At 39.1% G+C, this 21,470-nt stretch overlaps 1 protein-coding gene across 1 annotated transcript; it reads right to left on the bottom strand.

Annotated features, from left to right (window-relative positions):
- Positions 1-16,449: 16,449 nt before the first annotated feature.
- On the bottom strand, positions 16,450-18,100 carry LOC124168303 (insulinoma-associated protein 1-like). The gene has a single exon (XM_046546456.1). It carries the CDS (start codon positions 18,076-18,078, stop codon positions 17,077-17,079), a length of 1,002 nt encoding a protein of 333 aa, XP_046402412.1. The 5' UTR covers positions 18,079-18,100; the 3' UTR covers positions 16,450-17,076.
- Positions 18,101-21,470: the final 3,370 nt, after the last annotated feature.

The following is a 21,470-nucleotide window of genomic DNA, read 5'->3' as shown; positions in this document are numbered from 1 at the left end:
TTCTACTGTTAGTGCTGTTTAGTAACAGTTTACCACCATAGATGGCAACGGCGTGCCGTTGGCGTTCAGAGTCCTCTGGATTGTTGATAATACACTACAAAGACCCTATGAGGTAGTAGTGTAGAGAACTGCCATCCAGAGGACTCTGGTTGGCGTTGTTGGCGCATGGAGCTGGCGGGGGTGGGGCATTTTATACGAAGAGGCGGAAATTACGGATTTCAGACGAGGACGAACCTTCAGTGCTAGAACCAGGTGAAAAAAAGAAATAAGAGCAAGCATGTGTTTGATACCTAAATTTGCTAATTTTTAATGCTATCCTCTTGCATGTATCTCATTGTTCGTGTTTCATTTTTGGTCTTTAAATGTAGGTACGCACTTAAATCTGTGCGAACACGATGAAATTTGGCAAGCACTTCTGAAAAGGGGCTGTATCAGTAGCGTAGCGAGGGGGGAGGTTCGGGGGCTTCGGAACCCCTCCCCCCAAAATATAAGAACACAATTTCTCTCCTTCATAAAAGAAAACAAAATATTGAAAAATCATGAATTTACAAAAGAACTCTTTGACAAATGAAGTTTTTTTTTCGATTATGAAGAATGTTAAATTAGTTTTAAACCCTTCCCTTAGTATTTTATTGTTCAAAAATTTTCTACCCTGGTTTTGGGGCCCTCCTCGAACGAAAGTCCTGGCCACGCCACTGGCCTGTATCTTGCGTTAGGTGTAAACCAAATTGCACAAGTTTGGCCTTATGACCCTAAAATATGGGACCAACCGCTAAATCAAATGATGCATGAATGGTGAACATTTCATGGTAGAACAAAGTGTGAATTTTTTAGTGGAAAAGTCGTTTATTAAGTTTTTGAGTATCGAGAGAACAATGTAACCATCCAACTTATCCATCTAATCCAATCCAACTTTCCGTGTCAGACAATACTTATAGGTAAGCTTTTTCTCCCTGCTAGATGGAGATGGGCGATGATAAAGACCTATTAGACGACGAACATGAAGGCTTCTTTGGTGAAAATTATGCTATTATGGGTGATTTGGTAATAGTCAAGAATCCTGCTTATTTTTGTAGTGTATTTGGTCCCAAGTATATGACCGGGTGAGCTGGTATCGTAGCTAAAGCATATCGCCATAGGAAGAGTGCCCGACGCCCGATCACTGTCGGTGGAAACTACCTTGGCGTAAAACGTGTTGTGGGAACTGCAATTTTGGGCCAATCAAAAAAAAAATCCATTTGTAGAATGTTTACTTTTCAGGCATTACTGAAAGGTTCGGACCTGGAGTTGCTAAATTTCATGCTAGCGTCCACTTTTTTAAGAAAAGATTTGAACGTCGGTAATCTTTGGTCCGGTACATAAGTGACAGAAGTATTGGAAATTAAAAGATGGCAGACTCCACGTATTGCCGTAATACCTTTGCTCACGAATATTACATAAGAGGATCCTCTAGATGTTTTGCCACCCACCGCGCATTTAATTGGGTTTACAAAAGTCTACACACGCGTCGCTGACGCCCAAAGCGATCCGAATTTGACGGGAAAAGAAGATGAGGATGCTAACCATAGAGGTTACCTCTATGATGCTAACCAACATTTGTATTCCTGATGATATGATTTATCATATTCATTACTCTTCAATGTTATTCCTCGCACTTGCAAATACAATACTGCAAAATATTTGAAAAAAAAACAAGGATCGCAAAATACTAATCGCCGCGTAGCAGATATTTTTGAAAACCGATTAAAATGCGTCCTAAGTAGCAACAAAAATCAGCCATCTATGGCATGGAATAGGGTGGTTTCCTATTTTTTAAATTGCCTAAATCGAAAGATTATTTATTACTCCTGGAGTACGTATTTCACGCTTTTAGACTTTTTAAATGACGATATCTATTTTTCGCGATTAAATAAAAAGTGAAAATCTTCAAGCGCGCGGAAACGCGACGGCTGGTATGAATGCTGGGAAAAGTCCGTGTAACGTCATTCTGGTTCTGGATAACGCTGTATGAGGCCACCTTGGTGCGACACTATGAGCGCCGCCACGATGCAGGCTGCTAGCAGGTGGCAGAGTACCCTGCTAGCAGGTAGCGCTTGGCTTAAATAAGAATTATTAATACCCTATGAAACGAAGGAAACTTTCCGACCAATTGGCAATTTTAATAGGTGATTATTAAGAGTTGTTTCCTTGAGCTCAGAGCCTCATGCATGCATTGATAATCTCAGACGATGTAAAACTCCTGACTATTCGTATAGCATCTTGATCCCTGTGAGATCATGTTGAGTGGCATCGCATGGGCGCCAATCTGGTCTTTTTCAAATGAGGTTAAAATTGATCGTTAACATTCGTCTAAACTGGAATTTCTGAAACAAAATAATTTGTATATTATGAATACACTAATGAATATGAATATATATGAATATAATATGAATATAATAAATATGAAATGAGTGGGTAACGAATCGCAGTCAATGCCTTTCGTTTTCTTTGGTGAAGGAAATTACCCTATTGGTTCTCCTCTATGCAGTCCTCTTTCGTTTGTTATCGTCGGACGCGTCGCGGAACCAATCTGAAAATCTAAGGCGAATGGCAAACGAATTATTTGTCAAATTAATGAGTTCCGTAGTAGTTTAGCTTCCAGTAAAAGACAAATACTGAAGATAAGGTGTAAATTAAGTTTTTTTAGAATGAAAATAATTTTTATAGCGTGTGGTATAATGATATGTGAGGGATGTTATTTAGACCCACCTCTTAATCGTCTACTGGATCCATGAATTTCTCTTAGCAGGGAAACAACCTTGAAGATAGAGTGGTCAGTTGTATGACCTAACACTTGCCATTTCTTTCGTCATGATTTAACCCTTAAGTGCCAGCCAATTTTTACCGCTATACTGAAGAATGCAAGGACTTTTTTTTAGCGAATCTGTGGGTATGCGCTTAAAAATTTACATAAAGCCTAATATGCATTTTCAGAAACTATTTTTTTTTAATTTGCTCCCAAAACTTACGGGTATGTTAAAGCATGACATTTACTAAAAATTAAAGTCATGTGTGTAAAAAAAAAACCGGCCGATGGATCGGCCCGTATAACTTTTCGCACATACCCCCCATGCCGATGGATCGTCTCGCTGGCACTATATGGGTTAAATATGTAGTGCTAAATACATGACAGAAATGAAGGCAGAGAAATTTTTAAATGACTAGCGAACTGCTATCTGTAGGGGTATCGATTTCACTTAATTGACCCACTACAAATAGAGCTGCAATATCCGGCACTTCAAGACGAGCTTAATGGGCTCTTCTGGCAACTTTTAGTGGTATTTATCGGAGGAATTATTGCTCATGACGATCAAGTAAGGGCCGCGATTATTGCACCGCGTAAGGAAAAATGTCGAGAGCGAACAAGGCTTATAATTGCAAGGCAAGCGTTGAAACAGCTAGGCACGCGGGATTGTGGAAATAGCTCATTTTCAGTGAGCTTATGTGGCCGTCCATTAATTACGAGAGGTGATTTTGGCGACTTTTGCACTCACCTCCCCTCTTAGGGCCGGTCTTATAATGTCTGGTTAAAAATTTGCGGAGCATGAAAACTGGAGTTAACTCATCTTTGCGTTGGAGATCATGAGTTTAACGAAACGTTATTTTGAACTACTTTTACTTACTGTAGCTTACTAACATTCTCCAGCTGAGGTTTTGGCTGTACCGTGTTCCGGTTAAGGCTAACCAGACATTATAAAACCGACCCTTAGTGAGATATCGTGAGATTAGATCACTTCGCAGATTATTTCGACCTGTCTTCCCCCCTCCAACTTGGTATTTCCTCTTCATTTCACAATTAGGCCTATTCCATTTCATTCTATCTTTAAATCCTATTGTCTTCCTGTCCCACTTATCTCAGATGCTAACTTGTTTTAAGCATCCTCTCCCCATACAGTACTCAATGCTCCAATGAAATTAAAAAAGAAAGTGAGCATAAAAAGGAAGCTCACGGAGTTTAATGGGACTGGTCCGGTCTAAAACCAATGCAGAAGAAGTAAGGAGAGAAGTAAGGATAATCCCTCCTCAGTAGCCCAGGAAAGGGTCGGCCACTACTAAGGGAATTTTTCATTTTTTTAACCTTCCGTCGGGGGCAATGGATCTGACAAGCGCAGCGCGAGTGTTTTGTTTCATTGCTCCGCACCACTAGGTAGCATAGACGCTTAACGCTTATAGCAGCTGTTTGTTTTGACATGCTCTATGCAGCCTTTTGCTTTTCGCATTAATGCCGACAGATCAGTGGCGGATTATTTAGGATTATTAAGCAAAATAATGGTAAAATATAGCAAAATAAAAGCATTATTAGATAAATAAGTTATAAAAATAAAGCAAAGTAAAAGAATTATGTACTATCTAAATAAGTTAACAAAATAAAAACGCTGATAATATGGCATTCACATGCTAAAATACTCTGATTACATATAATAATACTTAATATCCTAAGGAGGACGGTAAATCGTACCTTGCTGGATCGGTCCGGGGCAGGATGATGGCGTGTAAATGGATCTATGGGTAGCACAAAAGACATACTGTAAGAGTTCGAGCACATTAAAATGGTGGATCCAACTTTAAATGTGTACCAATGAGACATGCTAAGAGTTAATAGTGTGTTTTAAAAAATCTGTGCCTGTCAGGCACATTGCGCCTGAACTCAGCAGTTCCGACTATTCCGACTATTGTGCCTGACGAAAGGTTAAAATAATTTTTTGACGTCTTTGACGTTTGAAGTCTTTTCTGAGGAGAGGAGCGACGAGGAAGTTTTCCCGTTTCGTCACTCACTCTTTCTCCTCCTAATATCATCTACAAGGTTTCTCTTGTCGCCAACCATGTCCAGCACTTCATCTTCCTTTTCGTTTCCGTCTAATTCACCTTCTTTATTCCTCTCCTCAGTCAAATTTCTCACCAAATTAAGGAGAAGACTTTTCCTTACCGTTCAGTAAAAGTTAAATATTATCTTTGGAACAAATGTCACCGTTTCGTTTGGGAAGCTTTGACCCAACTCAAAATATTCTATTTTAGGTCAATTTACTCACAACTAGGGCCAAATTAACGCTTTTATTTGAAGACACGTTCAAATTATAAGAAGATATTCATTACATTTTTATTGAAAACTTATTTTACATTCAATTAAATGAAGTAAATACTGTGAATAGAAAATATATATCCGCTTCGAGCCAGACCATTGCATGAAATACATTGAGCCTTACTCGTGAGCCGTCACGAAGAAACGCATAATAACGAAAGCATTCACGATTTGAACAGTGCAATTATGATTAAATAAAAAAATGTAGGAATTGTGGCCTATTTTGGACAGATAAAGTCGGGCCATAGTAGACCGCATATTTCAGCTATCCAGAAATCAACTAAAAAATGCTTTGTTGAAAATCCTCAACGCTACCTACCTCAAGTTACCCACTTGACATTGTTACATATAGAAAAAACGAGAATTAGTATGCATAATTGTTCCTGAAAGCAGTGTTGGAGTATTATTTTAATAAGACTGTATGATTTTTTGGGGCCAAATAATGACTTAAGGGAAAAAAAACATTTGCTTCTATGAAAATGTTAAAAAGGTTCCTGACGGTTTATCAATGATGGTTATGCAACGGAGATGCTAGTGCTTCTATGAAGCAACGACTATGTCAGATATTTTACAAAATTATCTTTAATCAAGTTAAATTGATAATAAACCTATGTCAAATAACTTATGTTCTAAACTCTTTATTTCAGTGTAAACATTATCCACAACGTTGCAACGTGCTGATTGAGTCGGAGTCACTTCCTAGAAGTCCGTCAACCCGCAGTACACTTATGTAACCCACAAAGTATCTATCTGAAGGTAAAGGGGAAATTAATCGCAATCATGTTTTCTACAGCTCTTTCAATCAAGGAAATGTTTTCACTTTTTATTTTTCATGCTCGCTTTCCTGATTTTATTGATTTAATTCCATTGCTTTGTGGACTTCTGGTGGACAGCCGAATTCACTCCCACGATTGGGCGGTCAGTTGTAATCTCACTGCAAATATAAACCGCATTCGTAACGCTAAGGTATTTTCAGTGAAAAAAAGGGTGATAATGGTATTAAAGTTGCGTGTTTTAATTTTTGATAATAAAATTACGTTACTTATCATTTTTATTCATGCATAGCTTTCATCTTTTAAACTTTTGGAAAACTTTGAGGGCCCTTCTGACCGATTGTCCAAATATTTTAACATGCTCTCTTTATAGTGATTGTGAATTTCGTAGATGATTTTTTTGCATATGTATGATTGTGAATTGACTGTTCTCTTGGTAGCGATTGTGAATTTTGTATTTTATTTTTATGCATGAGAATTTTTGTCAATTGACGAGATCCATTCTGATGTACTCAACAGTCGGCTAATGATCTAATGAGTATAACAATAATAACAAGGGACAGGATGGCGAATTTTCCCCAAAATGGTGAGGGTCCACCTCCCCCCACCCACTAAGGCTCGGGAGGTTGTTGCGTCCCCTGTAGTCAATGGCTTTCCTTAGCCTACAAATTGGTATACCTGTATCACTTCATGCGAGATTCACTGATTTAGGCATCACCGTAGCAATCTTTCACACCATCATCACCTTATCTTTTCTCATCCACAAACTCCTAGTATGTCAAATAGCTATAAAGAGAATACGTACAGATAAGACATTTTACAACTTCGAAACATTTTCAAAAGTTAAACTATCATTTCTTGGGATATACTTAGGTCTATTTTCTAGGTGATTAATTTCCATTTGCGATATATCACATGCGATGATGATTACTGTGAAATTAATTCAAAGAAAAATCGACATAGATCATTCTTATTAATGTCAAAGATAGACTAAAATGAAAATTACCAATGATGTTACAAAGTGATAAGTGTCAAATAATTCAATTATTTCCACTGAGTTACTTTGTGGCCCTTTTTCATGAACCCAATAGAATGATGGAACATGGGATGATGAGGGTATTCATCAGGTTGCTCAATGCCTTCGTGTGCCTGATTCAGGAGAATGTTACTTGCAATAAGATAGGTATCATTGACACCATGGGTGGTGAAAAGTGAGCTCATGGTGTACTAGATACAATTGATGTAGGTAATTTTATCTATGCCGCCTCCAAATTTTATGACGGCAAATTATTAGTGTTCAGCAAAAAATAATTTCGAGGACCATTTAAAAGCTATTTACGAATCCCTTACGTTCAGTAATTCATGCTACTGTTAGACCATTTTTAGATTTAGAAAACCCTTCTTCGTCGTTAGATAATGGCCAAATTCTTTTCCGAAATGTTGCCTCAAAAGCTTGCTTAGCTTAGCAACTTACCTTGCTTTTCATCTCACAGGGAAAAGATATTTATATCTAATGAATACAAACTAATGGATTTGTCAGAAACTTAAACCGTATCGCTAAAATGTCGGTCAGGCACAGGGGTGGATTAAGGCCATTGTTTTGGGAAAGGGGCCGCTACTTACCTCGGCATCTCGGCAATACCTCTCGAAAATAATGCGTGTGATGTCAGAGAGGCGTAGTAATGTGGCTTCTAGATATTCATAAATTTTTGTTATACATTGAATTTTAAATCTGATGAAATAAAAACTTTAATTTGCAGCCACTCTGAAGATAGCCATTTTTTTAATTTTCCAGAAATACTGGGGACAACCATGGCATCGAACCATAATTTTTTAAAGTAACTCAGTTTATTAGATAGCTTTGCGGATCAGTCTCAGGAACTTGATGATCACCCAAGGTCATACCGGGTGAAAAGACACTAGAGTCTGCGCTGGACCATAGGGAAGTTAGGAATTTTAGAAGTTAAGTGGGGTTAAGATGGTTGCATTCACGGCAAAGATTAGAGGAATGGGGGAGCCGATGAAAAATCATTATTTCTGCCCGAAGGTTTGTTTGAACAAGTGATGGTAGAGCTCACCCTAAACCAACCCTCAGTCGAGTGAATGCAACACGGTTAGGGGATGGGTCTAGATCATTTCTCTGGACCACCGAGCATTTTCAGGATTTTTTTTGGGGTGTCAAAAATGTTTCACCCACGCAATTTGAACCTGTGACACTTCAAAGAGCTGCTCAACGATCTACCAACACTAGCAATCGGTTTTCATTGATACGGGCAGGCCTCACCCCGGAATAAGTGTGACCATTGCGCGTTTAGATTGCCTCAAGATAGCTTCATTCATGGAAAAGTTTTGAGGGAGGGGGTATGCCTACCAACCATCATTACTTCAACCTTAAGATTGGTTTGGACAGGTAATGGTACAGCTCACCCCAGACTAAGCCACCGTCGAGTGAATACCACACATTCAGGGTTCATTTCCAGGGACACTATGAGGATTATGGTTTGGAATTAGGATCAGAACTCGCATCGTTGGATCTGGAGCCAATCAACTTACCCACCAGACAGTCTGCTTCCATGAATGAATGCTGTTCCTCAATTTGAGGCAGCCAAGTACTTAAAAATTCAGGCGCAATCATAAATCTTATGTATTTTCCACAGAATGATGAAGTTTTCCTAGACGAGGTTGAGATGGAAAGGGGTAAGGTTGAATAAAAGGAGCCATTTATATTGTAAACACGATTTATTTTAGCCATACCAGCAATAAGTTACAGAGAGACAAATCAAAATTTTTATAAACTACTGAAGTACTATGTACACACATGTTTGAAAATTACGAAAAATATACCATTCAGTAAAAAAAGCGCGATGACATGACTAAAAGGTTTCATTAAACTATTCACATTAATTCAAATAAAATTACAGGAAATTTTCAATAAGACTAGCATGAAATATGACCAGAAAAATACAGTAAGACTAATACATAAAAATCAAAACAAATTTTTGTTTTGAGAAATACCTCGAAACAATTAGGGCGTTTTCCAAAATTACCACTCATTTTATACAATTTTACACACCTTCTAGAACACTCTTGAAATTCACTATGTACGCGACAAAATTTATTGGACTACCTAGAGACAAATAAGATTCCCAGTTAACAGGTGTCCTATTTACACACTTATTCTCAATTCATTGACTTGTTGAATTGGTGATCAAAGCTATTGACCAATTAGGTACTTCAAGATACTATACAATTAGGCCATTCTTTCATAATCCCTTAGAGACAATGACTTCAATGTTCCAATAGACATTTCTTTGCTTTAATTTATTTACATCAGATATACATTCATTTAAATATATTTATATAAATTCAATTTTTTTATATATCTTACAGTTTTGGTAAGGTTTGACTAAGTTATTGAGACCATGAGATCGAATCTGTGAACAGACACTTGCCGAAGCTATCATGGGTCCCAATTACTACTTTGATGACTAGAGAATCACTCATTTATCCCGTTGAACAACAAACTGTTCTTTTGTTCGGGAATACACACTTTCCGGGTGATTGATTCACCCAGCAACAGTCACTCATCAACAATTACTCACAAGATCATTGGACATATGCGAATAAACGCTATAGGTCAAGTTCTTTACTCTAAATTAGATAGTGGACAGTATCCCACATAAGCATCATTTATATATATTTATATCTGTTCATAAGGCCACTTAGTAAATATTTTAACAACTCCCAGCTCCACAAACACATCATAGGCTATGACATTCATTCAATGGAATTGAGACACCAACTCCATATATTCACTCATAAAAAACATCACACATCAGCTGGGACATACACGAAAACGTAATATTCTTAGACCCTCATTTAATCCATTGTCTATAGGTTCTACGAGATTTATTTTTGTTTAAATTCGTACATGGAAGGCCATATTTTTCTTACTTGCGCAAGAAAAAGCAAAAGGAATTAAGATAGAAGTCCATAAAAAGACGTGATCAGAAGATAAATGACCTGGGGAATTTTCTCCATGTTCATTTCTTTAATTATAACTATCCTTGCTAAAGCAAGGCTGATACTCTATGCTAATTTAGAGTTAAAGGGAGAGCTTAGGACAGTGGGTAGTTGAAAACATTCTAGGAGATCCAGAATTCAGCTCACCTCATCAAGCAAAAATATGTCTTGTGTAACAGATTTAGCCGTATTTCAGCTATAATAATTCCACAGTACAACCCGATCCTCAATATCTTCGAAAGTTACAACAAAATAAAATAATTTTGATACCGTTCCCTGTGAATTATCTCAGGTGAGGCAAGATGGAGTTGCAAGACAGATCAAAATCAGTTTAAAATGCTTTTTAGTTGTTGAAAAAAGAGCTGTGTGAGAATTTCATCATACAAAATTAGTTACACAATAGTTTTGCTTAATTACGAGTCGCGTAGTATTTTGCAGTAACTTGAAAGTAGTCGCAAATAAAATGTATCGGAGACATCAACGCCTTAAAAGTGATTTAATATTCTAAGAGACGCTTGAACTCAATTGAAAGGCACTTAAAGTTTTATGGAGGGGAAGTATTGGCTTTTTAATAGAGCTAGAAAACAGTGAGTTTTGAGATGTGAGAAGGAAATCGACCAGCCTAAGCAAACGCAGCATTTAAAACCGGACCACACAAGCCCAACTTGACTCGGAGCTTAAGCGAAGAACTGGAATTTTTTGGCGTAGAGGAAAACAATGAACATGGGACATTGGAGATATATGTCGAACTAACGCAATAAGACATGGCAACGATAGAATTCACGGGAAGTTAAATCGGTCAACGACGAAGGGAGCAGGATCGTAAGGGTTATTTAAATCAGAATAGAATTTTGGCTGCTCAGATTAATCACCATTTATTCGGACAGGAAGCACTAAGCATGCATATCACGCGGCAAAGCGGTCAATTGACGCCAACATATTGCCCTGTTCTAAAGTCTCAGTAAAAGCAATTTAACCGCATGCACCGTATGAAAATTGTCAACAAAGCTCGCAATTCGTTGACTGTCAGCAACCAATGAGGCTTAACAATCGAAATTATTATGGCCACGATCATAAATTTTCAACAAACACCGTGATTTAATGGTTCCTGACAAACGATGATTATTAGAAATCGAATATAATAGAAATTGACATTCTCATGAGTAGTGTTAACTTCTCACTCGATCAAATTGTCAAAAAAACCGTTAAATTCGGTGATGGCTCCTGGTAGTGGAAGTGGAAGATGATCGGATAACGACGGGCATCCGATTTTTCGATATCAACGATCGAAATGGGAGCCAATCGATTGATTCCATCCAAGAGTCGAAAGTCCATTGTTGAAAGTTTGGCATTGTTGACGCGACGCGCTGGAACGCGCCGCCCTGACAGAAGGTTAACTCCAGGATGGAGGTCGTAAGACTAGTAACCCATCCCTCAAAGGGCAGTCATATCGATCGGAAAGCGTTGTCGCCGGAAGGTCTATGGACCCTTTCGCAATGCCTCTCCCTGTACCAGACGGTCTAGCCGACCCTTACACCCCCAATCTCGTTGCCAACAAACCTCCGAGAAAATAGGAGAACTTTACGTCGTGAAGACGCGAAAAAAAGGCCTATTGTGAGTGCAAAAAACTATCATTATTGTTATTTACAAGGAAGCCAGAGAATAATTGAATCAAACCTATAGTATGGCACAAAAAGTATAAGCAAAATTTCTCCACGCTCATGAGGTATATGTACACACAAAATTCCATACCCGGTCAAAATTTTCCAATTTGCGGAATTGGTATTGGGTGAAAATATCAATCAATTAATGCAAAAAGGCGTTATAGAGAAAAATTGCGGGGTAAAAATTCACGTCTAATATTGATTTCCGCAAAAGATAGATAAATACTAGAATAAATTCTTCGCCGCTTAATGATTTACAAGTTAACATTTGGTGAAAACCCCTGTTGTGGGAAACAGGGACATTGACCTACTCAAATCCCACTGGTAGACATCGTATAATAACATGTTGGTGATGTCTTCTTCATTAGGTGCAAAAAGGAATTTTTAACCGGGTATCCCTCCATAAAAAATTGAAATTTCCATTTAAAAACAATTGGACGCCTACGAATTTCAACAAAATAAATAAATCGTAAAAATTTCATTAAAATTGCGAACACAATAGTTTCAAGAAGCATTGTCCATTAGGTCCCGGCTTAAGGCCTCTAAAAAGAGAGCCACCCAAATCATTGCTCGTGGATGGAACGGTTAAAAAAAGTAAAAATAAGATGAAAGATCATCACTGCACTTGTTTTGATCGAAAAGAAAAGTTATCATTCATTCCAGAATTAAGGTTGAGGAGAGAGAAAAAGATTATTATTCCGGTAGATTAGACGGTGTGATAAGCTTCACTCGCGATTCAGCCCGATAGCTGGTCAGAGTAACACCTCCGCTAGTGAGCTGTGGAAGTCCCGTGAGATTTTCACAGAAAGAAAAGAATGTTTGGAGGACACTAGATGCTGAATAGAAAGGCTACGATATTTTGCGATAAAATTCAGAGAAAAATAGGCGAAATGAGTATTATTTACGATAGAATTTTCCACGAGCCATTTAACTGACTACTGTGATTGAACTTACGACTACTGACTAGAATATAACAATCGGATTTCACTCTCAAAGACTTCGATGACGACGTTTTATTGAATGCATACCTACCGATTACTAAAATTTAATGACTAGATACCGTTGAATAGACCAGATTTTAATGACTAGACACGAACGGCGGGAATCAAACGACTGGTGTTAACTACAAGATAATAATGACTAGGAGAATTAAAACCTAATGACTAGAACGACATGAGCACTAGCTCATAGCTATCAAATATCAGAGACTTGACTTTGATAAAACGGCTAGAGTAGCTAAATATTAATATCTAGGATTTAACGGTCCTAGTTTAATTGAGATGACTAGATTTAAACGACATAATGACGGTAGTTAAATAAAACTAATGCAGTGACTAGATAAATGACTAGATTAATGACTAGAAATCAAAAAACGACGTTTGCGAAAGAGAATGATAATATGATATAGGCTTCGGTAAGGTACCAACACTTAGTATTTTGGACTTCGATTTAAATAAAAATTTTAAATGGCGATTTTATGGCGAGTTGATAAAGGTAACTTTCTGTGACTAACGGTTTGATAAATGACTAGAATTTAATGGAATGCCTCCAATGACTAGATATCAATATTATATTATGACAAGAATGTAATACCGTTTACGCACTGAAATTTGGTACTTACTAGATATACGAATGAAACGACTTTACCGAATTAGTTTAATTGAAAAGAATTTCTCGAATATGATGATAAGAATAAATTTGGTGAATTTAAGTGACTAGGTTGACAATTATATGCAGGATTCATTGACCAGGCGCATATCCCAATTAAAGAAAATGACTAGATAAATATGACTAGGATTCAATGACTAGACGGCAGTTTAATATATGCCGTTTAATAGTGACTAGAATACAATGGCGATAGATCAACGACTAAAGTTTAGTGACTAGATGACAGTGACTAGAATACGATGACAATATGTCAATGACTACATTTTAATGACTAGATGACAGTGACTAGAATACGATGACAATGTGTCGATGACTAAATTTTAATGACTAGATGACGGTGACAGGGTTTCAATTGACTAGATTTTTAAGAAACAGAATTTCTTGTCGCTTAATACATTTGATGACTATATTTGAATGAGAAGGGGTTAGTGACTAGATGAAAATAGAAAAAAGGACTAGAATGCAATTTAAAATGGTAAATTACTAAATTTAAATGACTAGGTGTACTTGATTAGAAATATAATTTCACAGATAATTTTCAATTATTATTTTTTGTTGATAGACTTCATCGTAAATAAATTTAAAGACTAGATTTGAATGATCCGGGTTAGTGACTAGACGAAAATAGAAAAATGATAGAATTTTAATGATTAACTATCGTCAACATATGACGAAATGCGAGCTTAGAAATACAATTTCAAAGCTAATCGATTTTTATTTTTCGTGACTAGAAATCAATGACTAGATTTCGTATTTGCTAGAAAATAGAATTTTATTTTTAGATAGAATTTTCAAGATTTTAAATAGAATTTTTGACTAGAAATTATTGTTAATACATTTTAATGACTAGATTTGAATAATATGGGGATGATGACTAGACGAACATAGAAAAATAACAGTTTCAATGACTAAATGTCGACGACATGTAATGAAGTTCTAGCTTAGAAATAAAATTTCAAAGCTATTTATCAATTATAATTTATCGTGACTAGAATTCAATGACTAGAAATCAATGACTAGATTTAAATCAATAAAATGACTAGAATGCATATGAATGAATTTCAAAGGCTACATGCTAATAAAATGATTCAATATCCAATATATAAATTATTGAGGCTAGATTTAATTGACTAGAAGTTCACGCTATGGTATTAATGACTAGATTACAACAATGAAATCAAATGGCTTTAATTCTTTGTAAACCAGCCAATATCATCATTTTGGTGACATACTTCGATTTCCTACATAATAATTAAAATTTGGATGAACTGGTTTTGATTTCACTGAGATGACTAGATGACACAATGGAGAAAAATGATTAGACTGTCAATCAAAGACTATATACAAATTTATAGATATCAATTAATGAAAAGTTAAGAGACGCGAGACAGAAGGAAAGAATGACTAGACCTCAGAAAGGTAAATCCTGACCGAATTTAATTGACTAGATTGGAAGTGACGACGAACTAAATTCCAATATATGAAACTCAGTGGCTATTTGAGAAAGATATAAAACAGAAAAGATAAAAAAACAGTTTTGAATTTTTCCCTCGAATATGTTGAGAAGCAGTTGCAGAGCAACATTGATAACAGTACAATTTTTGGATGATTTTGAATTTTTGGAAGGCAAGAAAATCTGATCAGCATGTTAATTATATTGCTAAGAAGTCCTGGACTACACGAACTTCAGCTGAAAAATTATGATCCTGTTTTTCCTAGTGAAATGCGAAGCACAGATTTATCATAGCGGTAATGACGAATCTCAAAGACAGAAAAAATTGCGATATGAGTTACAATCACGACTAAATACTACGGACAAATAAAAAAACTAAGATATATACACTGACTACAACACAAGAAAATCATGAAAAAAATTGACTAGATAATACAAATTAAGACTAGGAAATACAAATGATTTAAAAGAGACTGAGTAAAAATCAAATGACCTTTCTCATGACGTTGGCATATTCTAAGACCAACACAGAAATATTTTCCTGTTAAAATACCCAATGCTAACATAGGAATGAGTAAATAAACACAAAAAATAAAACCAGCAAAAATTGCGAGATTGATAATGGGCTGTGATGAAACTGAATTCACATGATTTCAATCTCGATATGCGCAAATACGACTAGAACATGACTAGAACTTCGTTACAGGACTGGTGCTGCCGATTCTACGACAACCAGACCAATTGGGTACTTATGACTAGAAAAGTTGACTAGAAACGTTCAAGCACACATGGAATAGGCGAGTCGGTGCTTTTACAATTATATCTACATTTAAAACAATTTTATACACTTGGGTAACAGTAGTCGTTAGATACCCGTCGCATTTGAGACAAATACAAATACAAGAGGGAAAATTCTTGAAGTATTTTTGTCGAACATAAGTGAGATACAATGCGTCAGTGATGCAGTGAGGTCTTTTTAGAAAGATTGAAATTTTCCGAATTTTGTGATGGTAAATTAGTCATTTTAGCACGACATTTAGAAATTTTTTGTTTGAGAAAAATTGAATTCAACGAGAGAGGATAGGAAAATATCATTCAACTGCATCATTCGAGAAGTACTTATCAAGGATAACTTATGCATTGGCAAATCATTTACGTTCGCAAAAAAATCTGGTCACAACGTAGTACCTTCATAAAATACGTCATTGTTAAAATACAGTTGGCAAGATGAAAATTCACTAAAAGCAAAAAATTTTGTTTACCAAAATGACATCTTTTGACAAATAGGAAGCCCATGAAATACTGATTAACTTTTTTTTAGCTTCGAAAGAATTGACATATGGCTTTCCAACAGCAAATTTATGCTAAAATTCTTTGGGTGACCATTTAGAACATAGTATGACAGTAGGGTAGGAATGTAAGACAACCTTTTTTTAACCTTACGAGCAAAGAGGGTGTGAGCGCGATTGATAAGCATGACCTTAGCTAAGCCTCGTACACTGGGAGAGTGTGGCGCAGATAGTGGCGTCCACGAAGAGGCTTTAAAAAAGCACAAACGGCCAGCGGCGCCCAAAAAGACTCAAAACAAAGAAACGCAACAGATGTCAGCGACCCGCCCAGTCGGGACTCATACAAGACGGAAAAACACGCCACACTCAAAGAGAAAGACTCTGGGCGAACATACGTATATATAGATATTTTCTACGTTATACACGTACACAAAACTCAGAGTAATTATGCGGACAAGAGCTTTGCAGGTGTGGCTGCGAGTTAACAGAAAGCTGAGGTTAACAATAAAACAATGTGACTCTGGATACAGGAGATATTTTCATAAAAACTGGTTTTAAAAATTTAACTGATCAAAGCCTTAAAAACTACAGATTCATAGCCCTGTAGATACCACTTTTTGAAATAAATTTCTGAAGTAAATGAAAAAACAAACTCACTCGAAGAAAAGCGAACCAACACCCACGTGAAATGAAAAATAAATAGCGATACATAGAGAATGGTTTTGACATGTTGAATATTGATGAAATGATGTTATTGTTGAAATTAATGGACTTTGTTGCGACAGCAATATCTGAGAAAGAGCCACGTTATTATTACCATTTTGATCACACGCACAGAGGAAAGTAACGTAGTATTTTCCCCCAGTATTATTACTCTGAGCGTACATAAACAGGCATTCATATTTACATGTTTTTACCGGAGCTCCACCAATCAGTCCATCAGCCCCCACGGCCTCCACACTTGGGCGGGGACGGCGCTGCCTTCGCCGCCCCCACTTTGCCGCTAGAACCTCAGCAGCACGGCCAAGGGCCTCGCGGAAGGGTCGGAAGCGTGCGTTGGGGCCCCAACCGGGCCCTCGGCCCTTCGTCAGTCCGCCGCCACCAGCTCTGTCTCCGGGTCCTGCTTCTCCTGTTTGCGGTGGGTCGCCTCGTGCTTGCGAAGGTACGCCTGCCTCCGGAAGGACTTGGGACACATGGAACAGGGGAAAGGGGCCTGTTTGCCTTCCACCGCGGCCCCCTCGTCCTCCTCCCCACCTGGGACCTTGGGGGGCGCGGCCTGGGCCGGGGCCCGCGGCCGGTGCCAGCGCCGGTGCGAGGCCAGGTTGGCGGGGCAGTTGAACACCTTGTCGCACTCGGGACACCGGTACTCGACGTGCACAATACGCGAACAGCGGTGTTGAGCGAGCTGGAAAGCGTCCGGGAAGAGTCTTTTGCACAGTCTGCACACGTATGCGCCGATGCGGTTCTCTATCTTGGCCAGCTCAGCTCTAGCCTCGGGTGTGGCCTCCACAACGTTCAGGGAAGGGTCTATATCTCCCGTACGAACCACCAATGCCTCCTTGTAGGGCCTGATGAGGGTGCCAGACACCGGGGAGGTTATGTCAACATCGTCATCTTCCTCTTCGTCCTCCAAGGTGCCCCAGCTACCGGCCTCTTCCTCCTCGAAGGCCAGTTGTCTCGAGGCCTTCTTCTTCAGCTCCTCGTCATCCTTCGCAGGTTGTTTGGTCCTTCTGGAAGGCGATGATGGCGAGGGCGTGGGAGGCGGAGTGATTGGCGCCGAGGTCGTCTTGATGGAGAGGTCGAGCAATAACCCGTGCTGGTGTTCGCTCTCCTCGTGGTGGTCCTCGTGATACCTGTGTGCCGTGAGGGCCAGGGGCTCCTCGTCGGGCCGCTGTCTCCTGAAGAAGGGGTGGAAGTGGTCGACGGCCGGTGAAGGCGGAGCGTGCCACGGTGGGAAGTCGAGTGATGAAGGTGGGGCAAAGTGGTCCACCATGTAGTAGTGTGCCGGGGGCCCCAGCAAGCGGGCCTTCTTCGCGGCCATCCGGGCCGCCGCCAGCCCGGACTCGTCCCTCGGCAGGACCCCTTCCATCGCGGCCCGGTGAAGTTCCTCGGGCGAGCAGTGCCTCTTGACAAGGAAGCCTCGAGGCATGGCTTCCGCACGTCTCGACCTCCCAACTTGCACTGACGCTGCCCTCCACCACAGCGGGCCCCCTCCCCTGCCAGGCAGCCGGCCCTGTTTCGCAGGGGGGGAGGGAGAGGAGGAAAAGTAGGGGTACCCCTCCCTCAAGCGCGAGCGCGCGCGCCTAAACTCCGCGAGCCAATGGGGTGCCGTGCCTTTAAATCCCGCCCATCGGAACACGGCTCTGAGTGGCGGCATTCTTGCCAGGCCGGATTCCGATTGGCCGAGGCGAGGATTGGACGCGGGTGTTTTGGCGCTTAAACAACCCCTGACGGCATCATCCACCGCAACCTCCCTCCTTCAGGCACGAGGAGGAAAAAAAAAACGCGTTTCGCTTGTCCTTTTTTTTATTGTTATCCATCCTCTCTGGGTATCCGGGGCAACTAAGTGCCACGAAGCGGCATGATGGAAAGGGTGGGGGCATTGTTGCGCCCCTACGAGTTCAGGGTATTCGGGAGCGGGTTCAGTGGCGTCGCTCCAGGGGTGGGTTATAAGGGATACTATCCTGTGCGTGCAGTGCTCCTTTGTGGAAGAATGGCTTGACGATTCCTGAGGATGGCGGGAAAATGCAGACTCTGCTATTAATCGGAATCCCGCCAAATTTTCGCGCACCCGGCTTCTCTTTCGTCGGGCCCTCGAAACGGGACTGTTTGCTGTGGTTTATTTATCATCGATGTTTGCAAGCGATGCCCCTCGCATTGAAAAAAGCTGCATCCATTCTGAAATCATGCTATGGGTTTTATAACCCTTAAAATTAAACAAAATAATAATAATAATAATAATAATAAAGTGAAGTGAGCTTATTTGTCTAGCTTATTTTCCATGATCATTTGTTGCCTGAAAAATGTAAACAGTTTATAATTAAATTAGATCAATTGGTAAACAGATAATTCGAAATTTCTGATTAGCGTTGACATGTTCAAAGCCCTTGATTTATCCAAACCATTAATATTTCTATTATTAATTATTTTTTTCGCTTATGTTCACTTATTAAACAAAAATCAACAATAATTTTTTTAATCATAGCAAATCAGTAAATTTTTATTGATGCATATAATTATTTTTTATATGTTTTAATAAGGCCTCATATAAAATTTACATATCTGAGAAAATAAGAGTTAGGAAAAATAGAAAGACTCTTGATAATCACGCATTAAATTCATCACAACATTGGTAAAATTATTTTAAATATCTCAAAGTATAGGTAACATAATCACAGAGAATATGTTTGCGTACTATATACGGCATGCGTTACCTGTTATACAGTACCACAAAATACCAGCATATTGCCTTAACTTGATCTCAAATTGCAGTGTTAAACACTTCTACAAAGGAATCAACTCCTTTAGATGAAATGCGGAGGGTTGGAGAGGCCGAGACAGGTAGGTAGGTAGAGCGGACGAAGCGAGGCAGGCGTGTGCGATGGTGGGGACGCCACGCGTGCTTAGGCAGCGAGGAGGCAGTGGCGGGGAAAGATGACTAATGCTCCTACACTGGAAAAAGAAGATCCGCTCTTGACGGGACGTGTGAAGAGATGTCAAGATTCCTTTCTGCTTTGATCTACTCCTCTATAACATTAGAAAGCAATGCAATTGATTGAGGAATAATGGATAGCAGGACTTTGGGATATTTTGTTTCGACTTACAAAGTATTGTAAAGACTAAAATATCAATATGTAATAAAATATCGTTTTATATCTTTCAAATATTTTTATGTATCGTTATATATTGTTAATATATGAGCATTGAGAATATCGTTACATATGGTCATTGAGAATTAAAAGAAATTTCGAAAGTTGAATTGTTTTAAAGCACAGAAGATGATGACAGCAAAATCGAAGGCTTTGGATGTTTTCGATAGCGCCAATAGTCATATTAACTCGATGCCGAGTTCAATTGATGACAGCAGATGATGACTCTGCTTAATAACTTTAAGATTCACTTCGCAGAAGTTATTTATATTGGTAAATATAGATCACTACGTTTCCATTAAACTTGAATATTGGCACAGCGTGTTTCACCGGTAAGCATTTTTTGATATTTTGCGTGAGGATGCCGCTTAGCTGTGAAACATGTTGTATCAACATCAAATTTCAATGTAAAAGTACATGTAAAAAAATGAATGTGAAGAATAACGATATCCTAAAATAATTTACTAACTACCTCCAGCATAGGAGACAGCTGGTGATGATCACCGATTTATAAGAAAATGAGTATCGAATTTCCAACTGCAACAACAGAGCCGAAGGGATTAATGCGGCGATGACTCGCACTCGTCCGGCCACACCTTGAATATGCAGCGAGCATATGTAACACACTTCCTTACCGTAATCAAAAATGCTGTCGCTTTCTGGACACAGTCCAAGCGAACAATACAATAACACGCAGTCAGACCAGAAACTAAGAGTGTGCTAAGGACAAGAACACGCTACCGTGCAAATAAAACCACTTGTCAGTTATTAAAAAAACGAAAAATTAGCAAAGTAAGTGATTCATGCGCGAGTTATAAAATGCTAAATATGGCAACGCGCTTAAATCTGGCGGTTATTCAATCCTATCCTGCTGAATCCACGAATTTTAGTTCGGAAACCCAGACGATCCGCATCAAAAGCGTCTGGTAATCATGTTTGAGGGAGAGAGCGGTAATCACTCACATTGCAACGCGACCTCAACCTCACCCACTCACGCAGAGAGATGAGAATCGCCGAGAACAATGGGTCCCTCAAGGGTCCGTGCTGGGGCCACGCTCCTTCGCACGCGCGAAGGGGGGGCAGGGCGCGTGGCAGCTGCCCCGACAATGCCACCCCATCTCCTGAAGAGAGAGGGGGAGGAGGGCAGCCACGCCGTCTTTCGCCCTCCTAGGGGGGGCAAAAACTGCCCCCAGGAAACAACAATGACGTGCTCTCGACTGTGCGGACGAGGTTCCACTGCTAGAGCAACCAGATTTGCCAGAAGGCGGTACTACCTGCTTTCGTTTATCCCAGCATTTGCCCACAGCAGGGGTTGTGGAGTGGAGAAGCAGCGGAGCACATCCCGCTATTAAGGCCGAAATTAATATATAAAAATTACCAACAAATGTAAATCAACACTATTATTACATAAATATGAAATTGCAATATTTCCGCTGTATATTTTAATCACCTCATCGTATCATATTTTGTAATTTTTAAGATCTCTTGGTAAGATAAATTTAAACAATAAATATAAATAAAATTACCGAAAAAAATTACCTCCACAACTTCGGAAAGATAACATAAAAAAATTAGCATGTACCGAACGCCATCAATCACTCATCTGCAGAAC

The sequence above is a fragment of the Ischnura elegans genome, chromosome 11, assembly GCF_921293095.1.
Source record: "Ischnura elegans chromosome 11, ioIscEleg1.1, whole genome shotgun sequence".
NCBI lineage: Eukaryota > Metazoa > Arthropoda > Insecta > Odonata > Coenagrionidae > Ischnura > Ischnura elegans.
This window is presented reverse-complemented; position numbering and strand designations above follow the sequence as displayed.